Source organism: Crocodylus porosus, unplaced genomic scaffold, assembly GCF_001723895.1.
Source record: "Crocodylus porosus isolate Cpor-Errol unplaced genomic scaffold, CroPor_comp1, whole genome shotgun sequence".
In the NCBI taxonomy this organism is placed as follows: Eukaryota; Metazoa; Chordata; order Crocodylia; family Crocodylidae; genus Crocodylus; species Crocodylus porosus.
In genome coordinates, this window is record NW_017728906.1 from 105,643,750 (window position 1) to 105,665,979 (window position 22,230).

General features: G+C 42.1%; 2 protein-coding genes across 3 annotated transcripts in view; one reads left to right on the top strand and one right to left on the bottom strand.

Annotated features, from left to right (window-relative positions):
* The window catches only part of LOC109306369 (G-protein coupled receptor 183-like), a 5,285-nt gene extending 1,046 nt beyond the window's left edge, over positions 1 to 4,239 (top strand). The window contains exons 1-2 of one of the 2 annotated variants that reach the window (XM_019529712.1): positions 51 to 159; positions 937 to 4,239. In XM_019529712.1, coding sequence (XP_019385257.1) covers positions 952 to 2,010 — 1,059 coding nt within the window. In that variant the 5' untranslated portion in view covers positions 51 to 159; positions 937 to 951 and the 3' untranslated portion in view covers positions 2,011 to 4,239. Of the gene's footprint in view, positions 1 to 50; positions 160 to 936 lie in introns of those variants that run through there. The other variant, XM_019529711.1, reaches the window with a different exon arrangement.
* An 11,295-nt stretch (positions 4,240 to 15,534) lies between these two features.
* Positions 15,535 to 22,230, bottom strand: part of UBAC2 (UBA domain containing 2) — a 144,006-nt gene continuing 137,310 nt past the window's right edge. Inside the window, exon 9 of the mRNA XM_019528490.1 lies at positions 15,535 to 19,505. Coding sequence (XP_019384035.1) covers positions 19,398 to 19,505 — 108 coding nt within the window. The 3' untranslated portion in view covers positions 15,535 to 19,397. The remainder of the gene's footprint in view (positions 19,506 to 22,230) is intronic.

Sequence of the window (22,230 nt, forward strand, 5' to 3'; positions counted from 1 at the left end):
GGGGGCGGCGCCGGGCAGCTCGCGGGCGCCTTGCTGAGAGCAGGGGGAAGAGCCGGGGTGGAGAGGCACAGTGCCTGGGGCTGGGGCAGGAGCGGCTCCCCCGGATCAAATCAGGGTTGGGAGCGGTGCAGGACCCGGGATCCCCCCAGGCGGAGGCAGGTGAGAGCAGGTGCCCCATGGCCAGATGGTCCCCGGGCTCCCACGCCCGCCGGCAGAGCTGGGAGCAGCAAGTGGGATCCGGAGCGCACAAGGGCCAGAGCATCCCCCGCTTACGCCCCAGCGCCAAACCTGACCTGTCCCAGAGGGAGCAGCCCAGGCAGACCCAGCAAGCGCTTCAGGATCTGGCCATGGGCCACGGGTGACATCCTTTAGAGATGTTATTTTTTCTTTTTTTTCAGTTGTACAGGGTTTTAAACAAGGATAAATAGATGTTGCAAGAGGGTTCATCCTGACCTATCCCAGTAAATATTTGGAAATGGCCATTTTTCTCTTTGTTCTCTCTTTTTTTTCCTGGTTTTCTTTCAAAACCAGAGAAAAACACAGGTCTGGTGAGGGATGTTGCTCTTCTAAACTTCCCCTCTCTGGTTATGGACTTTTTGGTTTGAAATCCCACGTTCCCCCCAATCAGCAGCCAGTGACATCACAGCTCATCGACTGTCCAAACAGCTCTCAAAGGTGCTCTCTTACAGATTACACCCCCCTTTGGCTTTAGCTGAAAAAGAAATGGTTTAAGAGACAGAGAGGGAGTCACAGTCTTGTTGAGAATGTGACTGAAATCAGAGTTTTCTAAATGACAGCAGCCTTGTTCCTGGCTCGTGGGAAGCGAGCCTTCACTAGACTCTCCTAAGCTTAAGAGAGTGCTGTGGTTCACAGCCTGGTTGCTTTGTCTGTGGGTCTTGCTTGCTGTAAGTCACTGTCTCTTCTTCTTCCAAGCAGAAGCACACACCCGGAATGGCTGCTGCCACCTTGCTGCTCGCCAACCTCACCAACGGCAGTGACAGCGGCTGCAACGTGCACCACCACCGCTACACAGCAAAGGTGATTTTTTCATGCTTTTACATAATCCTGCTGGTCTTTGGCTCCTGTGGGAACATCCTTGCCCTTTGTGTCACCTTTCAGCGAGGGAAGAAGAAAATCAACTCTACTGACCTCTACCTGATCAACCTGGCTCTGTCCGATGCCCTCTTCACACTTGCACTGCCAGGAAGAATTGCCTACTATCTCCTGGAATTCAATTGGCCCTTTGGGGACGTGTTTTGCCGGGTGACAGCTTTCATCTTCTACATGAACACCTACGTGGGCATCTACTTCATGACCTGCGTGAGTGTGGACCGCTACATTGCAGTGGTCCGTAGCCGGTGTCTGGGCAAGTTCAGAAGGGTCAGCCGTGTAAAATATATCTGTGGGGTGGTCTGGTTGCTAGTATTCATCCAGACGATGCCACTGCTCATGCGGCCCATGACAAAGGTGATGGGAGACAAGCTGACCTGCATGGAGTACTTCAACTTTGAAGAGATTCCCAAACTCCCCATCATCCTCCTGGGAGCTTGCATGGTGGGGTTCCTCTTGCCTGTCGGAATTATATTGGTTTGCTACGTGCGGATCAACCTCAAATTGTGCAGAACAGCCAAAGAAAACCCTCTGACCGACAAGAATGGGCACCACCGAAAGGCTGTCACAGTTATCGTGGTGGTGCTCCTGGCTGTTGTGATCTGTTTTAGCCCTTACCACGTAAATATCATTCAGTTCATGATCAGGAAGATCTTGTACCAGCCATCCTGCTTGGAGCAGAAAGCTTTCAAGATGTCTTTACAAGTCACAGTGGCTATGATGAACATGAACTGTTGCATTGATCCTATCATTTATTTCTTTGCATTCAGAGGCTATAAGAGGAGGCTCCTCAGGATCTTTAAAAACAGTGGCTCCACTCTCTCCTCTTCCACTGCCAAGACACCTTCAGAAAGCAACAGCAACAGCCACAACCAAGGAGCTTGCTCTTTGTCAATTTAGCTAGCTCTTTGTCAGTTTGCCTTCATCTGCTTAGAGCTTTAACTTAAAATTACCCCAACTGCACTGGTGTGACTCCATGCATAGCAGCAGAAGTTGGAATGCAAGTGAAGAGGTTGGCATTTTTACCATTGTTCCTGTGCAGCGCAGCATGACCCTGGAGTAATATCACTAGCAGCATTTATATTCTTTTACTGCCTGCAGTGATGGTGACCCAGGGGCAGTGCCATGGTGGGAAGTTTTAAGAAAAAACGGGGAATAGATACAGCTTTAGGCCAAGATATATATTTCATTTATTACATATTGTGGGTGTGTATAACTAACTATACATAACTAACTATACATAGCCACAAGGTTTAATGATTCCTGAAACCAGTTCTAACATGCTGACAGACATGTGTTGTATGCTGAAGATGCAGTGCTTCTGCTAGGTACAGGGCATCACACAAAATTCAGCTAAAAACAAAGGCATAGGAGGTACTTAATTCTCAGAAGTTGCTAAACTGACATACAAGATATGTTCAAAACCTCTTGGAAATGTCCTGCTGTGCTTTGCATATAATGCAGCTTTACCTTCTGGACATACTCAATATTTAGTTTGCTTCCTAAATATAGGGAGTTGCCATGAGCTTTTAACCATTCAGGATTTAATTTGGTGTACTTGAACCTAGCAAACCGAGTTGGAAACTGTTTTTGACCACCTTAAACTCTCCATGGCATGAAGCCAGCTTTCTCTCTTTCCTGTGACTGGAATTATACCAATATATACCGAGTGTCCACTAGTGACTAGGACTGGGTTAAAAGAGCAGCAGGAACAAAAGTCAGACCTCAGCTATCTAAGCTCGCCTTATCTACAGTAAATTTAAAAAATGAAAGTGACTCAAAATTTCTGAAATTCTCCAGCAACCCGACATTGTATTGTGGGAAAAGTACAAAAGAGAACTGTGAAGTCCATCACAACAATTCCTGTAATTAGTGACTGCAGTCTAATAACTGGCAAAGGTCTGAGACAGTAAAGAGAACTGAGGGTATGAGGAGAACTACATGTTTTCATTTTGCTAGTAAGCTTAAAAGCTTGCCCTTTATTTTAGGGGAAAGCACAGAGCAGATTTTCAAATTATGACTATTTTAACTAAATGTAAAGGCTTTTAGAAAGCAATCTCTGCCCTTCTTCAAATGGGTCAAGAGCAGTTGCATTGCCTTAACTATACTGGGTAGGACCATATGTAAGACTGAAAAACCTAGGTTTTGTAAACTATTTAAGATTACTCATGTATTAGAAATAGAGAGATTCACCCACTAACAACTAACTTTCTGGAAAGCTATTGTAAGCTCTGAATGTTTTTGTAAATCAGGGTCATGACAGTTGTACAAACTACACATAAAGTTTGAGATGTTTATAGGTCACATGTGATGGCACTAGTCAGGCATAATAATTAGAAGTACAATATTAATACATATAATGAAGAAAGAGAGAGTCCTTGCCCTGGACAGAGGTTGGGACTCTCTCAGCTTCTGAAGACTAGATACTACTGTATGTTGTTTGCATTGCCTGTTTGTAACCTAACTTTGGATGACTCAGGTCTGTGAAGCTTGTCTGTAGACTTTATGACCATTCTATCAAGAAACTGGAAGGCGAACATTACAATCTTTACTAAACTTCAGTAATTAAAAGAATGACCAGAACCAGCTGCTTTTCCAGGCAAGTGACAAATTCTGTAGAGGAAATAAATGAAACAGCCATGTGGTCTAAGGTGCCAGACTCAAGAGCATGTTTTTCAAAGACAGACAGGGTTCTTTGGGTAAATCCGATCTTTTATTAGACCAATTCAGATAATTAGAAATGTTTTCCAAAGGTGGTGAATGGCCACTCTAGATATACCTTGTTCATATGCTCTTCCTCTAAAGCATCCACTCCTGCCATTGCTGGAGACAGGATACTAGTCAAAATGGACCATCGGTCTGACCCAGAATGGCATTGCGTATGTTCTTAAATTACTTTGGCAATCTACTCATGAATTTGGACAGAGGAAAGAATATAAAAACAATGTACGCATATTTTTTGCACACACTAGTAGGAGCTTGAAATGAATAAATGTACTTTTAAAAAAGTCTGGAAAACCTTTTCCATGCTTTTCTTTGTGGCCAAAAACATGTTTTCCTAACAGAAACCTTACTAGGCTTTATTCTGTATTAATTTTTTTCTTCAAATAATAAAACATGTCTTGTGAATTGCAAATGTTTTTTTGTACGTAACAAAGCTTCCACTTGTTCCTAAACCGACTACAGATGTCACAAAAGCTCCATTTTCCATGTACTGCTTGTGTTCCATGCCCTCCTTCAAATGCACTTCTTTCACCAAACTTACTTAAGTTACTTACCCTTAGACACTTATTTAAAAAAATTGTAATCTGCACATCATAGGATCAGGATCTAAGTGACCAGCTGAACCAGCAGAGGTGATGACTACTCTTTGAGGGGCAGAACGCTCTCAGTTCTCACTGAAGTCAAAGGGAGGCAACAGTCACAACACCCTTCAGGACTGGACCCTCAGCTTGTAAGATCACTGAAGTAAGGACATAATTTTCTTTGCCTTTTGTGCCGTTCCTGACTGAGCCAGATAGAGCCCTGGCTTGCAGCAAACACTTCTGAGTTTACAGTGCAGTTTCTGTCTTATAGTGAAGCACAACGATCTAGGAATTTTCCAAACAGAAAAGCAGCTCACCCACAGTAGCTCAGATTTTAACAGAAGGAGAAAGTGATACAGCATGCGATAGGCCTTTTACCATTACCACAACTAAGATCATAAACAAAGATCATGCAGCCCAGCTTTTAACTGTAGACCCTTGACTCTTCCCCCTCCTTCAGGTTTTCCTTTGCCAACCCACCCTTTCCAGCACTTAAATGCTAGATAATTTGTGTCCAGGGAAAAGGCCGGCCGGTGAATAGTGAAAGGCTACCATTACTAAAGGTGCAAAAGTAAGGTTGTGAATTCCTTCTCCAGGACTTCTTAATACTTGGGAGGAGTACCTAAAAGGAGATGTTTGGCTCCTGGAGAAAGTCTAGATAGTCTATTTTATTCTGTTTTGGTTCTTTTATGGTCATCATCAAAAGGGCGTGTGAGAGTGCCTTCAAGAAGTAGATTAATGTGGCTATCTGTTACTTGTGGGTTTTTTTTCTCTCTCTCATATCTTCCCCAAGGGGACAAATGTATGTGAGCTGGTGGGAAAAAAAACACACAAAAAAAGATTTTATCCACCAACACTTTCTCTGCTAGTAGCTGCACATAAAACTATCCCTGGGGCAGAATAAGTTTTGACAGAGGAATACAGCTTTTTTGATTTTCTTCACCACAGGAAGTTTTATCCTCTGGTGACCTGTAGCACATCAGTTTTCAGTGGTCTAATAATGGGGGGAAAGGACTTACTAGTAACTTATATTGTAAATACTAGTATTTATTCGAAGTCCTTTTGTAGGTAACTTACTGAGTATATAGGCTATATTTTTCAAAGGCAATCAGCCAACTCTCTCTTCAAAAGTCTACCTCATAGTTTCTAGTTGAAGTATATGAAAAACAATCAAATAAACTATAGTTCAGAGGTGCAAAATGCATACCACATTTCCCCATACAACAAGGCTCTCAGTAAAACATGCACTTGGTTTTTGGAAAGCAAAATGTAGAGTCATGGTCAACTGTATGGCATAGAGTAAGTCCTCCTGGGAACACAGCATGTCCAGAACGTGTAGAACCAAGACAGTCCTGGTGCAAGTTGCCTTATCCACGTTGATCCTGGAATACCATATACTTCCTGGGCATTCTGGCCATGTCCAGATGAGCATGGACGTGCAGCATGTGGCACCGCAGACCCACCTGTGGCACCACACACCGCACATTCAGGTGTTCCCCACACTGCAAGGTAGTAGTGAAGGTGGATTTTTTGACCCTGGGAGATCCTGGGGTCAAAAAAACCCATGTGAAACAAAAGTGGGGCACCTCACGTCGAGGCAGTGCGTGCCACCCAAAACCAGAGCGTGGCTGGTCAGATCCATGCTCACAGCCAGCCAGGCTCTGAGCAGCAGGAGCATCACAACTGCTGCTCCCCAAGGCCTTCAAAGCCCCAGGGGAGGCTGCTGGGGCCAGCACAGTTGCCAGTCCCAGCCTTGCCTATCCCACCTGGGGTAACCAGCTGTGGGCCAGAGAGCATGTGGCACAAGCGTGCCCCAAGGACAAGTAGCAGCAGCACAAGGTGAAACAAATCCTGTGTCACGAAGTTAAGTCCCAGACCCTTGCAAAGACAATAGCATAACTTCATTCTTTACTGTAAGGTTCTTCATAGAAGTTCCTGTAAATAAAGTATTGTTTTCACATCTTAAGCCTCATTGAGATAATACCAGCAGCTCACTTGCTTCAGGCACAAGCTACCATGCTCAACTTGTCTGTTTCAACCCACATTTTCTGCCACTGGCTTTCAAGTTTTTCTCCTACACACTTTGTATGGTGCACAGCACCTGAGGACTCAGAAGATTTGTATGATGCTGGGGAAAGGACTGGAGGTGTTTGGGAATGATGGGGCAATGGCTAGGATGCTGTCAAAACAACTCATCAGCTCCATAGTCCTTTAGGCCTTTTGGAAGGCTACTGTCTCTGAATATACTTTGGAATTTAATACTAATCTATGAATCTTTGGGATCGAGCTGCAACTGCATGGTTTTTACATATCCTTTATGTCAGGAAAATCCTGCCCATTGCTTGAATGACAAAGGCTGAAACAGTGAAAACTAGTTCATACACCTAAAACGTTGCTCTAGAACAACCTCATGATAACAAACGTCCACGAGACTAGGAGAAAAGCTCATTCAAAGAGAGTATACTATAGTTAGTCAATGTGCTGTATCATAATAGTGAAAATAAGCTTTCTGTTGGGATTGCTAAAAGCAGTATTTGTTATAAACAGGGCTTGCTAGAATGAGGCTGTACAGCATAAAAACTGGATATGTAAGTTAAATCAGTTATTTTAAATGAAACCTAAAAAGAGGTTTAAAGAGAGAGAAAGGTCATGTATTTTGGGGAGTCTTGTTGATGCGGATGTTGAATCTTCCCAGGGAACTTCAGAGGAAAGTCTTAGTTTCAGAGTCAAGTGCAGGAATTCTAATAATTTTTGCATTTTCTGGCAAGTCTTTTTTACAGTTGGAATGGGATAAGATAGAAAGGAAGCACATGCATAGAATTTAGAAGAAATTATAGCTTTAATTTGCATTATAATTTATTTTAATGTAACTTCATTAAGCTACTTTTTGTTTCAATGATCAATCTAAGAGGCCACAGACAACTGTTTTATTAAACTTCTGTTAAGATAAGTAGGTTTATTTTCTTATTGTTTAACTGCCTCAGTCAATAGCTTTTGAACCATCATTTTTGTAACTGTAGTAGATGTAATTTGTGTAACAACAAAACCTAGAGGACCAACTGAATTTGGAAATCCATTTCCTGAACTCTTTGCAAACATTTAGTACAAGATAGCTGGTGACCAAAAGAGCATACTGTAATGGATGAAGAATACACTTCAATAATACTACGAGTGACCTGGTCAGTGAGTCAAAGTTACTGTAGAGGTATGGCAGAAGGCAGGGCAGGGTGGCACCTTAAAGATTAACTCATTCAGAAAGGTATAAGCTTTCATAGGTAACAGCCTACTTCATCAAATGCTATGCATGGACTAAGTATGTTGGCTTATTAGTTTCTGAAATGAATATATTACCTAACTTAAGAATGGGCTGTTGAAAGAGCAAGAAGGAAAACAAACTTCCTAATAAACAGTAAGATGCACTGAAGGGGTAGTTACAAGGTGATGACTAACTTCCAGGATCCGTCTGAAGTGACACAGCTACTTGCTGAACAGGGAAATGGATCAAAGGACTAAGAGAAATTAAAGAGCACTTCTAAGGTGAAGAAGAGGAATACAGATCTAGACGGGATCTCGTGAGTCCCCTCAAATCCAGTCTCTTGCATTATCAGGCAAGATGATGTCAATGGTCAGATCAAAGATGACCCAACTGACCCAGAAAGTGATTCTGTGGAGTGTCAGCAGCAGTTGTGTCCTTCCAGACCTGGACATGGGTAAGCCTTAAGAGAAGGCATGCACGTAGACTGGTTTATTGTTTTTAGACTTGTCCTTTATATGCTTTGGTTCTAAATAAATCATATTTGACTTTGAGAAGGCTGTTTGCTCACTATGTTACTCAGTTTTCATAGACACTGAGGAGACCGCAAAGTGAATCCTGGTTAGCACATGAGGACTGTAGCCTAAGATACAGTGGACTGGTTGAGGCATGGGAGAACAGGTGGGGTCAGAGATGCAGTTTAGCCCCATAACTGTGCCACAACCCATATGGAGGGCGGGAAGGAAAAAAGAGAGGTGAAATGAGTTGCTGATGGCCAGTGGAAAAACCAGAAGGAGAAGTTTCTGGAGTCCCAACCCAGTATCATGGCTACTAGACCAGTGGTTTTCAACTGTTGGACTACATGAGTAGCACCAAGGGGGGCTGGCCAAACGCCCCCCAAAACCCCATGCAAAAGATTCTGCTTTTGCGCACTTCTAGCACAGGGAACAGGGTGCTTAACTCTGCTAAGAGCTGCACAAATGACTCTGCTGTTTCTTGTGCTGGAACGAGTGTGTGTGGGACAGCCTGGCACTCAGCACTTTCGCAAAGAGGAAACAGATCCCAAGGGACAGTGCTGGGGTGGGGACTAGGGTGGGGAAGGCTGCCAGATCATAAAGGTTGAGAACCAATGAGAACCAATACATGCTGCCCATGTATTTGGGCTCTGCTCCCCAGCTTGCTATATTTAGAAGTCTGAAAATATGTAAGTAGAATTTGACTAAAAATTCTCCAGCTGTAATTTTTTTTTTAATTTAATTTGTATCCATGGCCAAATTAGCCAAAACTAATGCCAAATGCAAGTATCCAGAACCATAAGTGGCCCTTCTACCAGCAAACATCCTCCACCCACACATGGATCTTCAGATGTTTTCAAAACAAGCAGCAACTCCTACGATCGTGTCGACACAGAGTGCTGCTAGGGCCCGGGGCTTGTCTAAGGCCTCCACCCAGACAGAGCCCATGGGGGGGCTGGCGTTCCCCCACCCCCGGGCCTGCGGGGGTTGCCCACCTTAGGGCCCTGGAGGTGTAGGTGAGGGAGCTCCAGGAGGAGGTTAGGCTGAGAGGAATCAGGGATGTGAGGACAAAATTGACGGCTATTTCCTTTCCCTGCAGGGCCACACAACCAAGGAAGAAGCACCTTGGGAAGTGCCCTCCACTGCAGAGTGGCAGACGGCCACCTCCAGAACCAGAGCTGTTCACAACACAACGGTACCACTTCCTTCAGTCCAGCTACAGAACAGGTACGAGGCCCTGGCAACTCTGGAGGAGAAGGAAGGAGAGGAGGCAACCAGAGAGGAGGCAACTCCGTACTCTCCACAACCCAAGCAGGCTGGAGGAGCTAAGCAGTCCTGGAGGAAAAGGTGTTGAGTGATCGTCATAGGTGACTCCATCCTAAGAGGTACAGAGGGCCCCATCTGTCACCAGGACCCCTCAACATGTGAGGTCTACTACCTACCCAGAACAAAGATTCTGGACATGAAGGGAATGATCTAGGTCATGATCCAGCCCACCGATTACTACCCCATGGTCCTAATCCATGTGGGTACTAATGATGTAGCCAGGAGAAGCCCTGATCACCTGATGGCAGACTACCACGCTCTGGGGGGCGTGTTGAAAGAGGTGGGTGCACAGGTGGTTTTCTCTTCTGTTTTACCAGTGAGTGGACGTGGACATGCATCGCAGAGACCAACTGGCAGCTTCGGGAATGGTACCTCAAGGTGGGCTTTGGCTTCCTCGACAACAACCCACACATCATGGCAAGAGACATGTTCAGATGGGATGGGCTCCACCTTTCCCCTAACGGCAAGCATGTGTTTTTTTCTAGGTTGGCGGATCTCCTCCAGCAGGCTTTAAACTAGGCTAATTGGGGGAAGGGGAAGATGAGGGCAAAAAGAAGATTCCAGGTTAATGTGGGGCCCCTGCAAGACATGCTAGGAAATTTGGTTGTCATACCAGACGACAAAACTAACCTATTTAACGAGTTCTTTGCCTCCATTTTCCTGAGCAGGGACCAGAACAGCCACCCCCGCTCTGGGCCCCGCTTAGACCCCAGGGGAGGCGCACTTAGGCCAAGGGTTAGTGAGGAACTAGTCAGCAAACTTCTGGAGGGACTGGATGTATTCAAATCAGCTGGTCCGGACAATCTCCACCCTAGAGTACTGAGGGAATTAGCTGAAGTCATTGCGGGACCCTTGGCACAGCTTTATGAGCGCTTGTGGTGCCCTGGTGTGGTGCCAGAGGACTGGAAGAGGGCCAATGTGGTTCCCATCTTCAAAAAGGGGAGGAAGGAGGACCCGGGAAACTATAGGCCAGTTAGTCTTACTTCAATCCTGGGTAAGCTTTTTGAGAGAATTATTCTGGCACATGTCCATGAGGGGCCAGCAGGGGAGATTATGCTTAGGGGCAACCTACACAGGTTCATTAGAGGCAGCTCCTGTCAGACCAACTTGGTGGCCTTCTATGACCAGAGCACCAAATCCTTAGATGCAGGGGTAGCAGTGGACATACCCTTCCTGGACTTTTGGAAGACCTTCGAAACTGTCTCTCACCCCGCTGTCATTAAGAAACTGGGGGACTGTCGTGTCAACACCCACACAGTCAGACGGGTCGCCAACTGGCTGGAGGGCTGCACCCAGAGAGTGGTAGTGTATGGGTCATTTTTGACTTGGAGGAATGTGGGGCAGTGGGGTTCCGCAGGGCTCGGTCCTCAGGCCTGCACTGTTCAACATCTTCATCAGTGACTTGGTTGAGGGGGTAAAAAGCACCCTGCTCAAATTTGCTGATGACACTAAGATGTGGGTATGCTAGAAGGGAGGAATAGGCTACAATCAGACCTAGACAGGTTACGGGGATGGGCGGATGAGAATACGATGGGATTCAACACCAACAAGTGCAAGGTGATGCACCTGGAGAGGAAAAACCAGCACCATACCTACAGGCTGGGGAACTCCCTTCTCGTCAGTGCAGGGGCAGAAAAGGATTTTGGAGCCATCATTGATGCCAAGATGAACATGGGCGGGCAGTGTGGGGATGCAGTCAGGAAGGCCAACTGTACCTTGTCATGCATCCACAGATGCATCTCGAGCAGGTCCAAGGAGGTGATCCTCCCCCTCTATGCGGCACTGGTCAGGCCGCAGCTGGAGTACTGCATCCAGTTCTGGGCGCTGCACTTCAAGAGGGATGTCGACAGCATGGAGAGGGTCCGGAGGAGGGCCACTCGTATGATCAGGGGGCAGCAGGGCAGGCCCTATGAGGAGAGGCTACGGGACCTGAACTTGTTCAGCCTCCAAAAGAGAAGGCTGAGGGGGGATCTAGTGGCCTGTTACAGACTAGTCAGAGGGGGCCACCAGGCATCCACCAGGCATTGGGGGAGTCCCTGTTCCCCCGAGCACTGCCAGGAGTGACGAGGAATAACGATCACAAGCTGGCAGAGGGTAGGTTTAGGTTAGATATCAGGAGGCGCTACTTCACAGTCACGGCAGCTAGGATCTGGAACCAACTTCCAAGAGAAGTGGTGCTGGCTCCTAGCTTGGGGGTCTTTAAGAGGAGGTTAGATGAACACCTTGCTGGGGTCATTTGACCCCAGTAATCTTTCCTGCCATGGCAGGGGGTCGGACTCAATGATCTGCTCAGGTCTCTTTCGACCCTTCCATGAAACTATGAAAACCTTTGGCGGGCATCCTACTTCCAGGCCCAAGCCCAGAGGCCTGAGGTTCAGATGCCCCTGAGTTTTGCTTGCCCTTAGCCATAAGGCCCTTGGAACAAGCAAGGGAGGAGACTCCCATTTCCATAAAGTGGGCTTAAAGCTGTTGCACTTCAGCGGGTACTGAACCACACCAGAAGAGGAGTTCTCCCGGGTAGCATTTCAGGAAAACTGCCTTCTTGGACACAGATACACGGTGTTTCCCAGCCAGGTTAAGGAGCCACTATGCTTGTCCTGAGCCTTTAAATTAACTTAAAGCACAGTAAAGAGTAGTCGACAGACAAATTCTGAGGCACGGTAAGCTTTTCTATACTTCATTCATGTGTTCCACATAAGCGACTCATAAAATGCTTGATTTAATCGGTTTACACACTTGCAAAGCAGTTATCCTGTGGAAATCTGCATATTTCCTGCTACTCAGTTTGTCTTCCGAGTGCATTTAGTAGAATTTTTTTCATCCCTTTTCTTATCAGTCCTCATCAGTAACTGAATCTCTGTTGCTTTTGTTCCATCTCTGACACTCCTTGGTGCACACTCTTTGAATTACAATAAAGATTATAAGATCAGATATGGGATACTTCACAGGAACGCACATGCAGACACACACTAGAGCAGCACAGAGATAACATCTGAAGAACAGTGTTCAGAGCTTGCAAACTACAATACTATTATAAACAGATATTCACACATGGATTAACAATTAAGCTACTGCAAAATTAGAAACATACCAGTACTTGCAAATAATCTGTGTAAACACCTTAAGCATGGTCATTATGTTAATTTATAAAACACAAGCCTAATTTTTCAAGACTATATTTCTATGCTGTTTTGACTGAAGTAATGACATCTCTGAACTTCAGTCATAGCTACAAAATCCATACTAGCAGAAGCATTTTATGATTTTAGTATTTGTACAAGTTAGAAATAATCTGTAGAGATGAATGGAGAGGAAGTTAAAGGTGGTATTTAAAACTTTTAAATGAATATTATCAGAATTAAAGCCCTAAATCTATTACAGTAGCACCACCCTGTGGTCATGTTTGCCCTTGTTAGCATCTAAAGGACTACAATATCATAATTCTATAAATGGAAAATGCAATGTAAATTTTCTTGCAGCTCTTTTTTTGGGAGGGGGTAAGATGTAATTTAGACTCATTAATTTACATTTCAGCACAACAGTCTGGTAGGAAAAAATATTCTTTTCCAAAACAAGAATACATATTCAGTATCAAGTCAGAATAGTTTAACAAACATGATCTTTATGAAACAGACTGAAAAAAAATATTTTAAATAGAAAACTTGCCACAGACCAAGAAAATACACAATTAAACTTATATTTAACTGTAAAATATGAAATATAAATTGCTACAAAAACTGAGAAAGTGGATTCAGGTACTAGAACTTTTTCCTATCAAATTTATAATTTTGCAACAATTTTTTTTATTTTAAATGTCCTCTCCATTACACATCTTCAAAGCAAACACATTAAAAAATTCAAAAAAATTATTATTATTCATACAACTGGTGTTATTGATTACAGCCATTAGATCAAAGGATTTTCACATTAAGGTTAATATATGTATTTTTAATTTACATAAAGTGATATTGCAATTACATATGGACATTCCAAAACTAAACTCTTTTGGATCTGGGATATATCCTATTGCCAGTAAATTTTGTTTTAATATAAAGAAGCTTTCCCCCACCAAATTAGGTTCCTGAATAAACACAGTTGCCCACGTTCCTCTGTGTGAAATCTCATCCTTCCTTGGCTCCCATGGTCTTCTGGCTCCCCTCCCAACTCTTTTTATCATTTTTAACTTGTGTCCCTCAGAAGATCCTACTCCAGGGCTGGGCAAAGACTGGCTTGCAGGCTGGCTGTGGCCTGCAGCAGCCTCTATTTCCCAGCAGCCCCTGAGACACTGAGGACAGTTTCCATGGAGACCCCAACAGCAGCAGCATAGTGACAGCCAGGGCTGGGGTTTCCATGGAGGCCAGCAGGGTGCACAGCTGGTGGGTGGGGAGCTGCTCTGAGGCCAGGATCTTGCAGCAGTGACAGTGCAGTTAAGCCGGGGCAGAGCTGCGATATGCTGCCTGCGCACCCTGGGCAGGGGCATACAGGCAGTGGATCGTGGTTCTGCCCCAGCTCCAGACCATGCCATCATCACTGCAAGATCCCAGCCCCGGCCCCCAAGCCGCTCCCTGTCCACCTGCACACTGGGCCAGCTCTGCTGGGGCTGGTCTCCATGGAAACCCTGGCCTTGCACAGTCATGGTGCTGCTGCTGCTGCTGGGGTCTCCATGGCAACAGGCCACAGCAATGGGGGCAGGGGCTGCTAGGAAGTAGAGTCCAGCCACCAGCCGGATTGCCATTTTGCCCCTGTCCTACTCAGTCCTCTCCATGGAACTGCCCTTGCTCTCTTCTCTTCTCCATCATCTCGATGTAAGCTCATCCACAAAGCAATCTCTCTACTCCAGTCCTGCTTCCTTCTGTTCCAGCTGAAATCTCCATCTCTCCATCACTCTCTCACATAGCTTGTCAAAGGTGACTGGCCATCATCTCACATACAATTTGTCTAAAATACAGAGCTTTCAAGTGTTTTTTTTTTTTTTTATCAATCCCGGTGAACCACTCTGCCTAGGTCTTCACATGCAGACTATGTAATACTCTTTAAGATATGGTCACATTTCTAAAAGGTCATGGGAAGATAAGCTCTTAGCAGATCATGCTTGAATTACTGCACAATCTCTTTTGCTGGCCTTGACAAACCTTGCTCTACTTTTATCCCTCCAGATTGCTGATAGAAAGTTTATCTTTCTTAGCTCATTACTTTGACCCTTGTTGCCGTTCTCTTTGCATACTTCCATTTGCTCCCTGTTCTCTACCACATCAAACATCAACTACTGTCAAGGCCCTTCTTGACTTATCCATCCCTATCTTCTCTCATTTAGTACTGAGAGGTTAACTCCTGCCTTAGATCATCCTCCCAACACCAGCATCCATTGTCTATTTTTCAAATAAGTATCTTCACACCTTCTACTACTACCTTCTACATCTACTCTCAGCCTTGGAAAGAGCTGCCTGTAAATGCCCACAAAACTACCCCATTGTTCTCCTTCAAACCCCTCCTAAAACTTCCCTTTCCCTTGATGCCTACAAAACTCTCGACAATTGTTAGGTTATTGATGTGATGAAATGAATCTTGTCAATACTGTTTCATTGTTTTCTTGGACTCCCCTGCTTATCTCTCTCCAACTACTGTCTCTTGGCTTATACCTAAAGTATGCGCTCTTTGGAAGAGACTCTATTTTTGTCCTGTGAGTGCCCAGTGAAATGGGGTCTATAACTAGAGCTCTGAGCTACAGACATACAAATAAACAACATAATCTTTCTGAATCTAGTTAGTTTTGCACAAGTGAGGTTCAAGTACGACCTTCTGTTATTCATATGTGAAGAACTTAATAAAGCGTTGGACTTATTTTCAACATCTAAGATATGTCTTCAAAATACTTCCAGGAACAAAAAACTAAATCCTAATACAAAGTAAACATGAAATGTTAAAGTGAAAAACAGACTCCAATACATGTACCATGTAACTGAGGATGTATAAAATATAGTCCAAGAGCAACCTCTCCTTGTAACAGCAGTGAGAACAAAGCTAATAAAGAGAAGATTTTTATTGCAGGAAAACCAAAACAAGAAAAGATTTCTATTCATTTATGAAGTAAGGTACAATTTAAAAGAAATATACATGTGGGCAGTCACACAGAGAGATACAATCCTCCTAGCAATGTGCCAATTTGCTTCTCAGGATTTCAAAGTCTGGACACCTCTCATATAGTTTTATAAATACAGTGAACATACACATACACTGAAAGAAAGAGGAGCCCGGGGATATATATTTTTAATTTCCTTCCAACACACACATTATAGCTACAATCAGGCTCTCCTGAGTGATATATAACATCATAATCACACATACAAGATGACTAAATATCTTAGCACTCCCAAAACATATTTTTTGTGATTTTCTTTTAAAATATATCTGCACATATTTTTCCAGTAAATAATAATCTCCTTAGGGCATATTATAAACAGGCACTAGAACCACAAATATGTACACAAGAAGCTAAATTTGACTGTGAATTTAATCGTCTGAGAGGTAGTAATCTCCATCTCCTATTGTGTGAGAGGAAGAGATTTTGACAAGTACATGAACTCCTGTACGAAGCCTCATCCTACTGCAGTTTAGCAGATATTTAAGGCCCTGGGAAACTAGTATTTCACAATGCAGAGCTGTGTAACAGTCCCATGTAAAAGCCCTGTCCATTTCCCAAATACACTATTTCAAAAAAGTACCCTGGTAAATCATTCTGATTTCATTCTATATTGTAAGAAAATGTTCTTAAGGTACTAGTGGAATTTGCCAGAGGGGTAATGACTTTAAATTCTCAAAGGTGAAATTCTGGCCTTACCAGAGCCAATGAGAATTTTCCCGCTGACTCCATTAGTTAGGAATTCACCCTTTAAGCTCTTCCTCGTAGAAAATTATGCATCTTGTTTGGGGAAAGGACAGAGACTTTCCCTTGCTTCCTCAAATACATTTGTATAGTGCAGTTAATATAGAAACTACATTATTTGAGACATTTCAAATTACACTGGACAAAATGCTTAGATATACTATAAGGAATTACCCTGCATGTACAGCCAGTTGGTCTATCACAGATGACTCACAAAAGACATTTTTTAAGATCTGTTTTCTACAAGTCTTCCTTTGCTACATGTGTCAGACTGGAACTTTCCTTAGCAGCATCTAAGACCCAAAAAGCTTTGTTATGGAAAGTTTAAATTTTTTTTTTTATGGCAGACAAAGTATTTTGAGACAGGGAAGTTGGGTGAACTTCTGGCCCCGGTTGGGTCCAAAGGGAGTTTTGACATTGGCTTCACTAAGGTGCCAGGATTTCATACCTGGAGATTAAATATGTTTTGCAGAAAGCTTAATACAATGGGATGGTGACTTCTAGATATTACTGACTTATAAAACAGGAATGATTTTGATCATAGAACATTAAACTATAAATAGATTATGTCTTGAACTAAACTCTATAGTGTCTTGAACTAAACTCTCGTTACCGGTTTTCAAATTCTTAGTGTAAAAGCTACTTGGGTCTCCATGCAGCTCCAGTGTAAGCAGGACAGTACTTCAAAGGGTATCTCTCATATTTAACTTTGTAACATACACTGGTCAAGAGGTAAATACATCCCTTTCCTATAGACAGAATTTTATTCACCCAGAATTATTTACCATCTTTTATAGCAGCCTATTACGAAGTTACTTTGTTAACCTGGAGAAGTGACTGGCTCACAAAAAGAGGCCCAAGCTTTAAGAGGTACCTGTTTTTAAATGATGCAATAATTTGGGGCATGCAGCTTAATTTTAAAAAAATATTAAGTATTGTACAAGTTGTAGATAGTACTGCATTTTATTTTGGTCGTAATTTCTAAATTCTTCCTGTTACTGTCACAGTCAGAAATCTCCTTAGCATATATGGAAGAAGTGCCAATCATTGCCACATCAAACAAATCTTGCACTGAAAAACAGCTGTTGTTTGCACAGATCAGTGATTCCCAACCAGGACTACTGCTGCACCCTGGGAAGCCTTGAGAACCTTTTAAGGGTGCCAGCAGATGCCACACAATGACAGTACTGTTAGCTGTGCAAATATGATTCACAATATAAACCCAGAGATTTGAATAGGAACCAAAGTGTTACAAGCATCCTGACCCATTGTGGTCTTTTTTAATTCTTAGCAACTGAAAAATTGCTCTATTATTTTTCTGTAGTCAAAAAAATGAGGGAAAACTAAGAGCTGGCATTTTGCAAAGGGTGCCTCGAGTCTAACACGGGGTGCCTTGAGTATAAAAATTGGAGAATCATTGGCACAGACTGTAGCTGCCTTTAAATACCTTGTGTCAGCATGTTCACAGCCTCAAGAATGTTTTCCTCTCCACATTCTAAGCAATGGAAATTACAAAGAGAAAATATAATAGTTGCTATTATAATAGGTTCAAGTATGAACAAACCTGTTGTCTTTCCTCTGGTCATTTTGCAGACACAGTCAGATTGCTGGGTTTTTTATACAAATCCCATTTGGTTTCCAACACATTCTTTTATCCTTCTGTTTTGCCCCTTCCTACTTCATTTTTTCTGCTGATGCCACCTCTTATGTCCTTAATTTTGTGTATCATATCTGTATGTTACATTTGACATACATATATGTAAAATATATATTATATATGTATATATTATTCTTTAAGTATAAAATTCAGCTCACCCATGGAAGTGCATGGTATCTCGCAATAATTGGCTTGATTTCACAGGTGTTGAGCAAACAGATATTCCCATACTGTGAAACTTCTATACCTTTGAAAATTGGATCAAATATGGGGTCTTTATTATTTTAAACTCTAAAACCAGATCCCGGATATCCTGACATTAGTATCCTGTTGGCTCCTGTGCCAAGTTCAGCTGATGCTTCCAGAGGTTAAGTTTTCAGCCTGTGTTGCTTTCAGCCAAATGAGCACAGCCAGGGTAGTTCAGATCTGTGACAGCTGAAAACTAAAACTACATAGAAAGAAGAAAAATGTCTTTGGTTTTTTAAAAATATTTTCCTTCTAAAGAGATGTACCTGCTCAAAAACTGAAGTTGCACATACCAGACTAATTGCATCCAGCTGTTACAATGCAAATCTGTTCAAACCAGGTGAATGCCATCAGCTTTATATCCTTTTTATCACTTATTTCCCTTTGATTACTCCATTAAAATATTTCCGTGCTTTCTGACCTGAGTAGTCATCTGCTAAATTTATATTTGCTTAAATTTATGCTGATCACCTGCTGTACAAGATCCACATAAAATTTCTGGTATCTTGCATGGATTGCATAGTGAATAACAACTTTTATTTAAAAAGGAATAAAATATTACAGGCATTAATAAATTTTATGAAGAATGATGTGATAATCTCATAACCCTCTACTGAAATAATATCACCACCTTGGAAGATTTTCTCATTACTGACCAAAACCCCAAAATAATATTAAATATCAGAGATGAGAAATCAGTAAAAGAGTAGAACTGTAATTTTTTTCTTGAAAGGCAAATCTATCTGTATGCAGCAGTTGTAGTCTCATTAGTTGCTTTTGTATTTCCTTGCAAATAGGAAAGATAACATATTTGAGTTACAAGAGAAAGACCATTTTTAAGCAAATTTTGAAGATATCTGGTAATAAGTGGAGATCAAAATAATGTTTAAAAGGATAAACAAAATGGGAACTATTACTTTATTTAAGGGTTTGGGAACAGTCAGTGTCATTTGTTAATATTACTTTGAGGCATCATTTATGGAGACGTAGTTTCTCTCTCTTGACTTTCCCCACTTCTTAGGAATTAACTTTCTGAGTCTATCCAGCAGGTGGCTTCAATCCTCCTTCAAATGGTAAATGAATCAACTTAAAAAATTCTTCATCAGTGCTGCAGTAGAAAGTTAGTAGCTAAGTTAAGGTCATTATTTGAAGCCCTCAGAGCTTCTAAAGCATCTCCCCTGGAAAATCCCATTTCCATAAGTCGTGCTACCTACAAGAAAAATAATACAAAAACATTGTTCACTGGAGTTTTAGCCATATTTTTCCAATTACAATTATCACACACCAGCAAGAACTGGGTTTATTAATGAATGGCGAGTACAATGACATACTTTTACTTAAATAATTAAGCACAAGTATATACTGTAATACTGCAACTGCTGCTATGAGACCACATGCCTGAATAAGCCTGAAAACATTACAGCAAGTGAGAGATTTTAGTTGCAATACTAACCAGCCTTTAAAAAATGTAACTATTTATTGAGGATACAACAGCTTTATTTTTTGGCAGATCAAAATTAGAAATATTTGTAGAAGAAGACTGAAATAAAAAGGAAAGTTTTGTTATAACTGTAAAAGTATGGGATTGGAGAAAAATACTGAAAATAAAACTTAGGGCTCATGTACTGTTGATAAGAAATGGCATAAAAATAGCGAGCAGATCAAGGAATTTTGCAGCAGACATCAGAGGGTGTCTTTAACATGTGGTCAGGGATGCAGTGGGAAGAACTTTAATTAGAGTGGCTCTCAGAGCCGCTCTAATTAAAGTACCCCCAGCATCATGTATATTCAGTGTCCCATGTTTCAAAATGGCGGCAGATGTGCTTTAACTAATGCTCATTTGATGATCTTTAGTTAAAGCATCCCTGCCATCATTTTGAAATGAGGCGATGCTGAATACACATGATGTGGAGGCTGCTGGAGCATGCCAATTAGCAGACTCGATTAACCCAGAAGACTTGATTAATCAAGTCAGCTCCGATGCGTGCTAATTAGCATGCACTGGAGCAGAGATGTCTGGCACGTTATAGGTGCCCAGAGTGCTTAACTGCATATATATAATTTTTTCTAAAGGGTGCTTCCTCAGACATATTGCATAAAGGGCTCTCTTCAGTTCCTTTTTTCAAACATTGACATAATACAAATAATAAAAATACAGAAACAGAAGGTATCTGAAAGCTAGCTCTAAAAAAAAAAGAAGTAGTAAAATACTTAAACTAGTTGATTAACATTCATATACAGGATTCCAATCATGAGCAAATTCTTATGTTTGATAGTGCAAGACTTTGAAAACAGCTACAGTTTGCAGGACAACCATAATTCCGGTAGTCAGAATGCACTTAAGAAGCATCTTTCACATGTTTCAATACATTTGTAAAAGCTAATTTTTGTCTCTGTCTCAGCTGCTCTTTATATACGCTGACTTTGTAATGCATTTAATCCTGGCATTATTTTATGCTATTATAAAAGATGTGCAATTCAGCACCTAAAAGCATAAATCATACCCATTTCAGGTTGCAGTAAATTTGAAACCTGCATTTCTCAAATAGGTATAGATATGTGAGAATGTTACTCATTTCTTTTGCAAATTTTATTATTGCATTCACACTCAACAGCAAATTAAATATTTTGGACAAAAGTCACTTAGGTGCTGTGGAAGAAGACCCTTGCTATCTCCCACTTACTGGGAGTTAAAATCCAAAACCAGACATCATGACTCAAAAAGTCACAGTATAGGAAGGGTGTCTGGGAGATAATCTGAGTCATCCTCTATTGGTGCATTCTGCTGAAGCCTAGTCTAAGCTGCCCTTCCCCAAAGGAAACCTGAAGAGGTCATGTGCAACGGCCTTCCTTCTATGGGGTAAGTCCCTCCATGTCGTAATAGCATTTCCTTGTATGAGCAAGAACAAGTTTAACCTTTTACATCTAGAAATTCACACTGTGAATGTGTTGTCAAGAAAACTGTGATTAAAAAAAACTGCAGTACTTTCAGTATTTCTACTCTATTCAGTAGTTTCTGAGCAACTTGCTACTTCTAACTGAACACTAGAGGGACTCTGTTCTCCAAAATATCTCCTCATATAAAACAAACAGAGGCACTTTTTTGATTTTCCCTAAATAACTTTTATTGCTAAATTAACATTTATGGAAGAAAAAAAAATCCAACAACAATTTTATTCTGATTTACTCAGATGTGAAGAAGGCTTGTCAAGAATATGCCCCAACTATAAAATAGTTCCAATAAAAGGTATCACAAAAAACCTTCACCTCCCATATATTTTCTGGGCTATCATAATTACAACACTCCACCCCTACTCAAAAATTGTCAGTTTGTCAAGTACAACCGCCAAATACAGAGATTTTGTGAAGAACAGAGATATGGGGGCATCTTTGCCACAATATTTTGACATCAAAATTTGTAAGTAGCAATACCTGAAGATCTTACTTTTTAGATTTTTATGAAACTTTTTACTGTAACCATTATGGATTCAAACTTTAAAGAAGAGGGCTGTGCGGCAAAGCTCATGTTTATATAGGTTTCCACTGGGCTTGATAGAAAACGTACTTTGACAACAAGTAATTCTTTTAGTCAAATGTATCTCAAGTACAGGAATTCAATACAGCCTATAAAACAGAAAACTTGTACTCTGTGAATTCAAAGGATTTATAAACTCATAGAATCATAGAATCAATGAGTGGGAAGGGACCTAGACAGATCACTGAGTCCGACCCCCTGCCATGGGTAGGAATGAGCACTGGGGGTGGGAGGGGCCAGCCAGGTGCCTATCCAGTCTCCTCTTGAAGATTTCCAGGGAAGGTGAGAGCACCACCTCTTTGGGAAGCCTATTCCAGGCTCTGGCCATCCTTACAGTGAAGTAGTTCTTCCTAATATCTAACCTAAACCTATCCTCTCTCAGCTTGTGGCCATTGTTCCT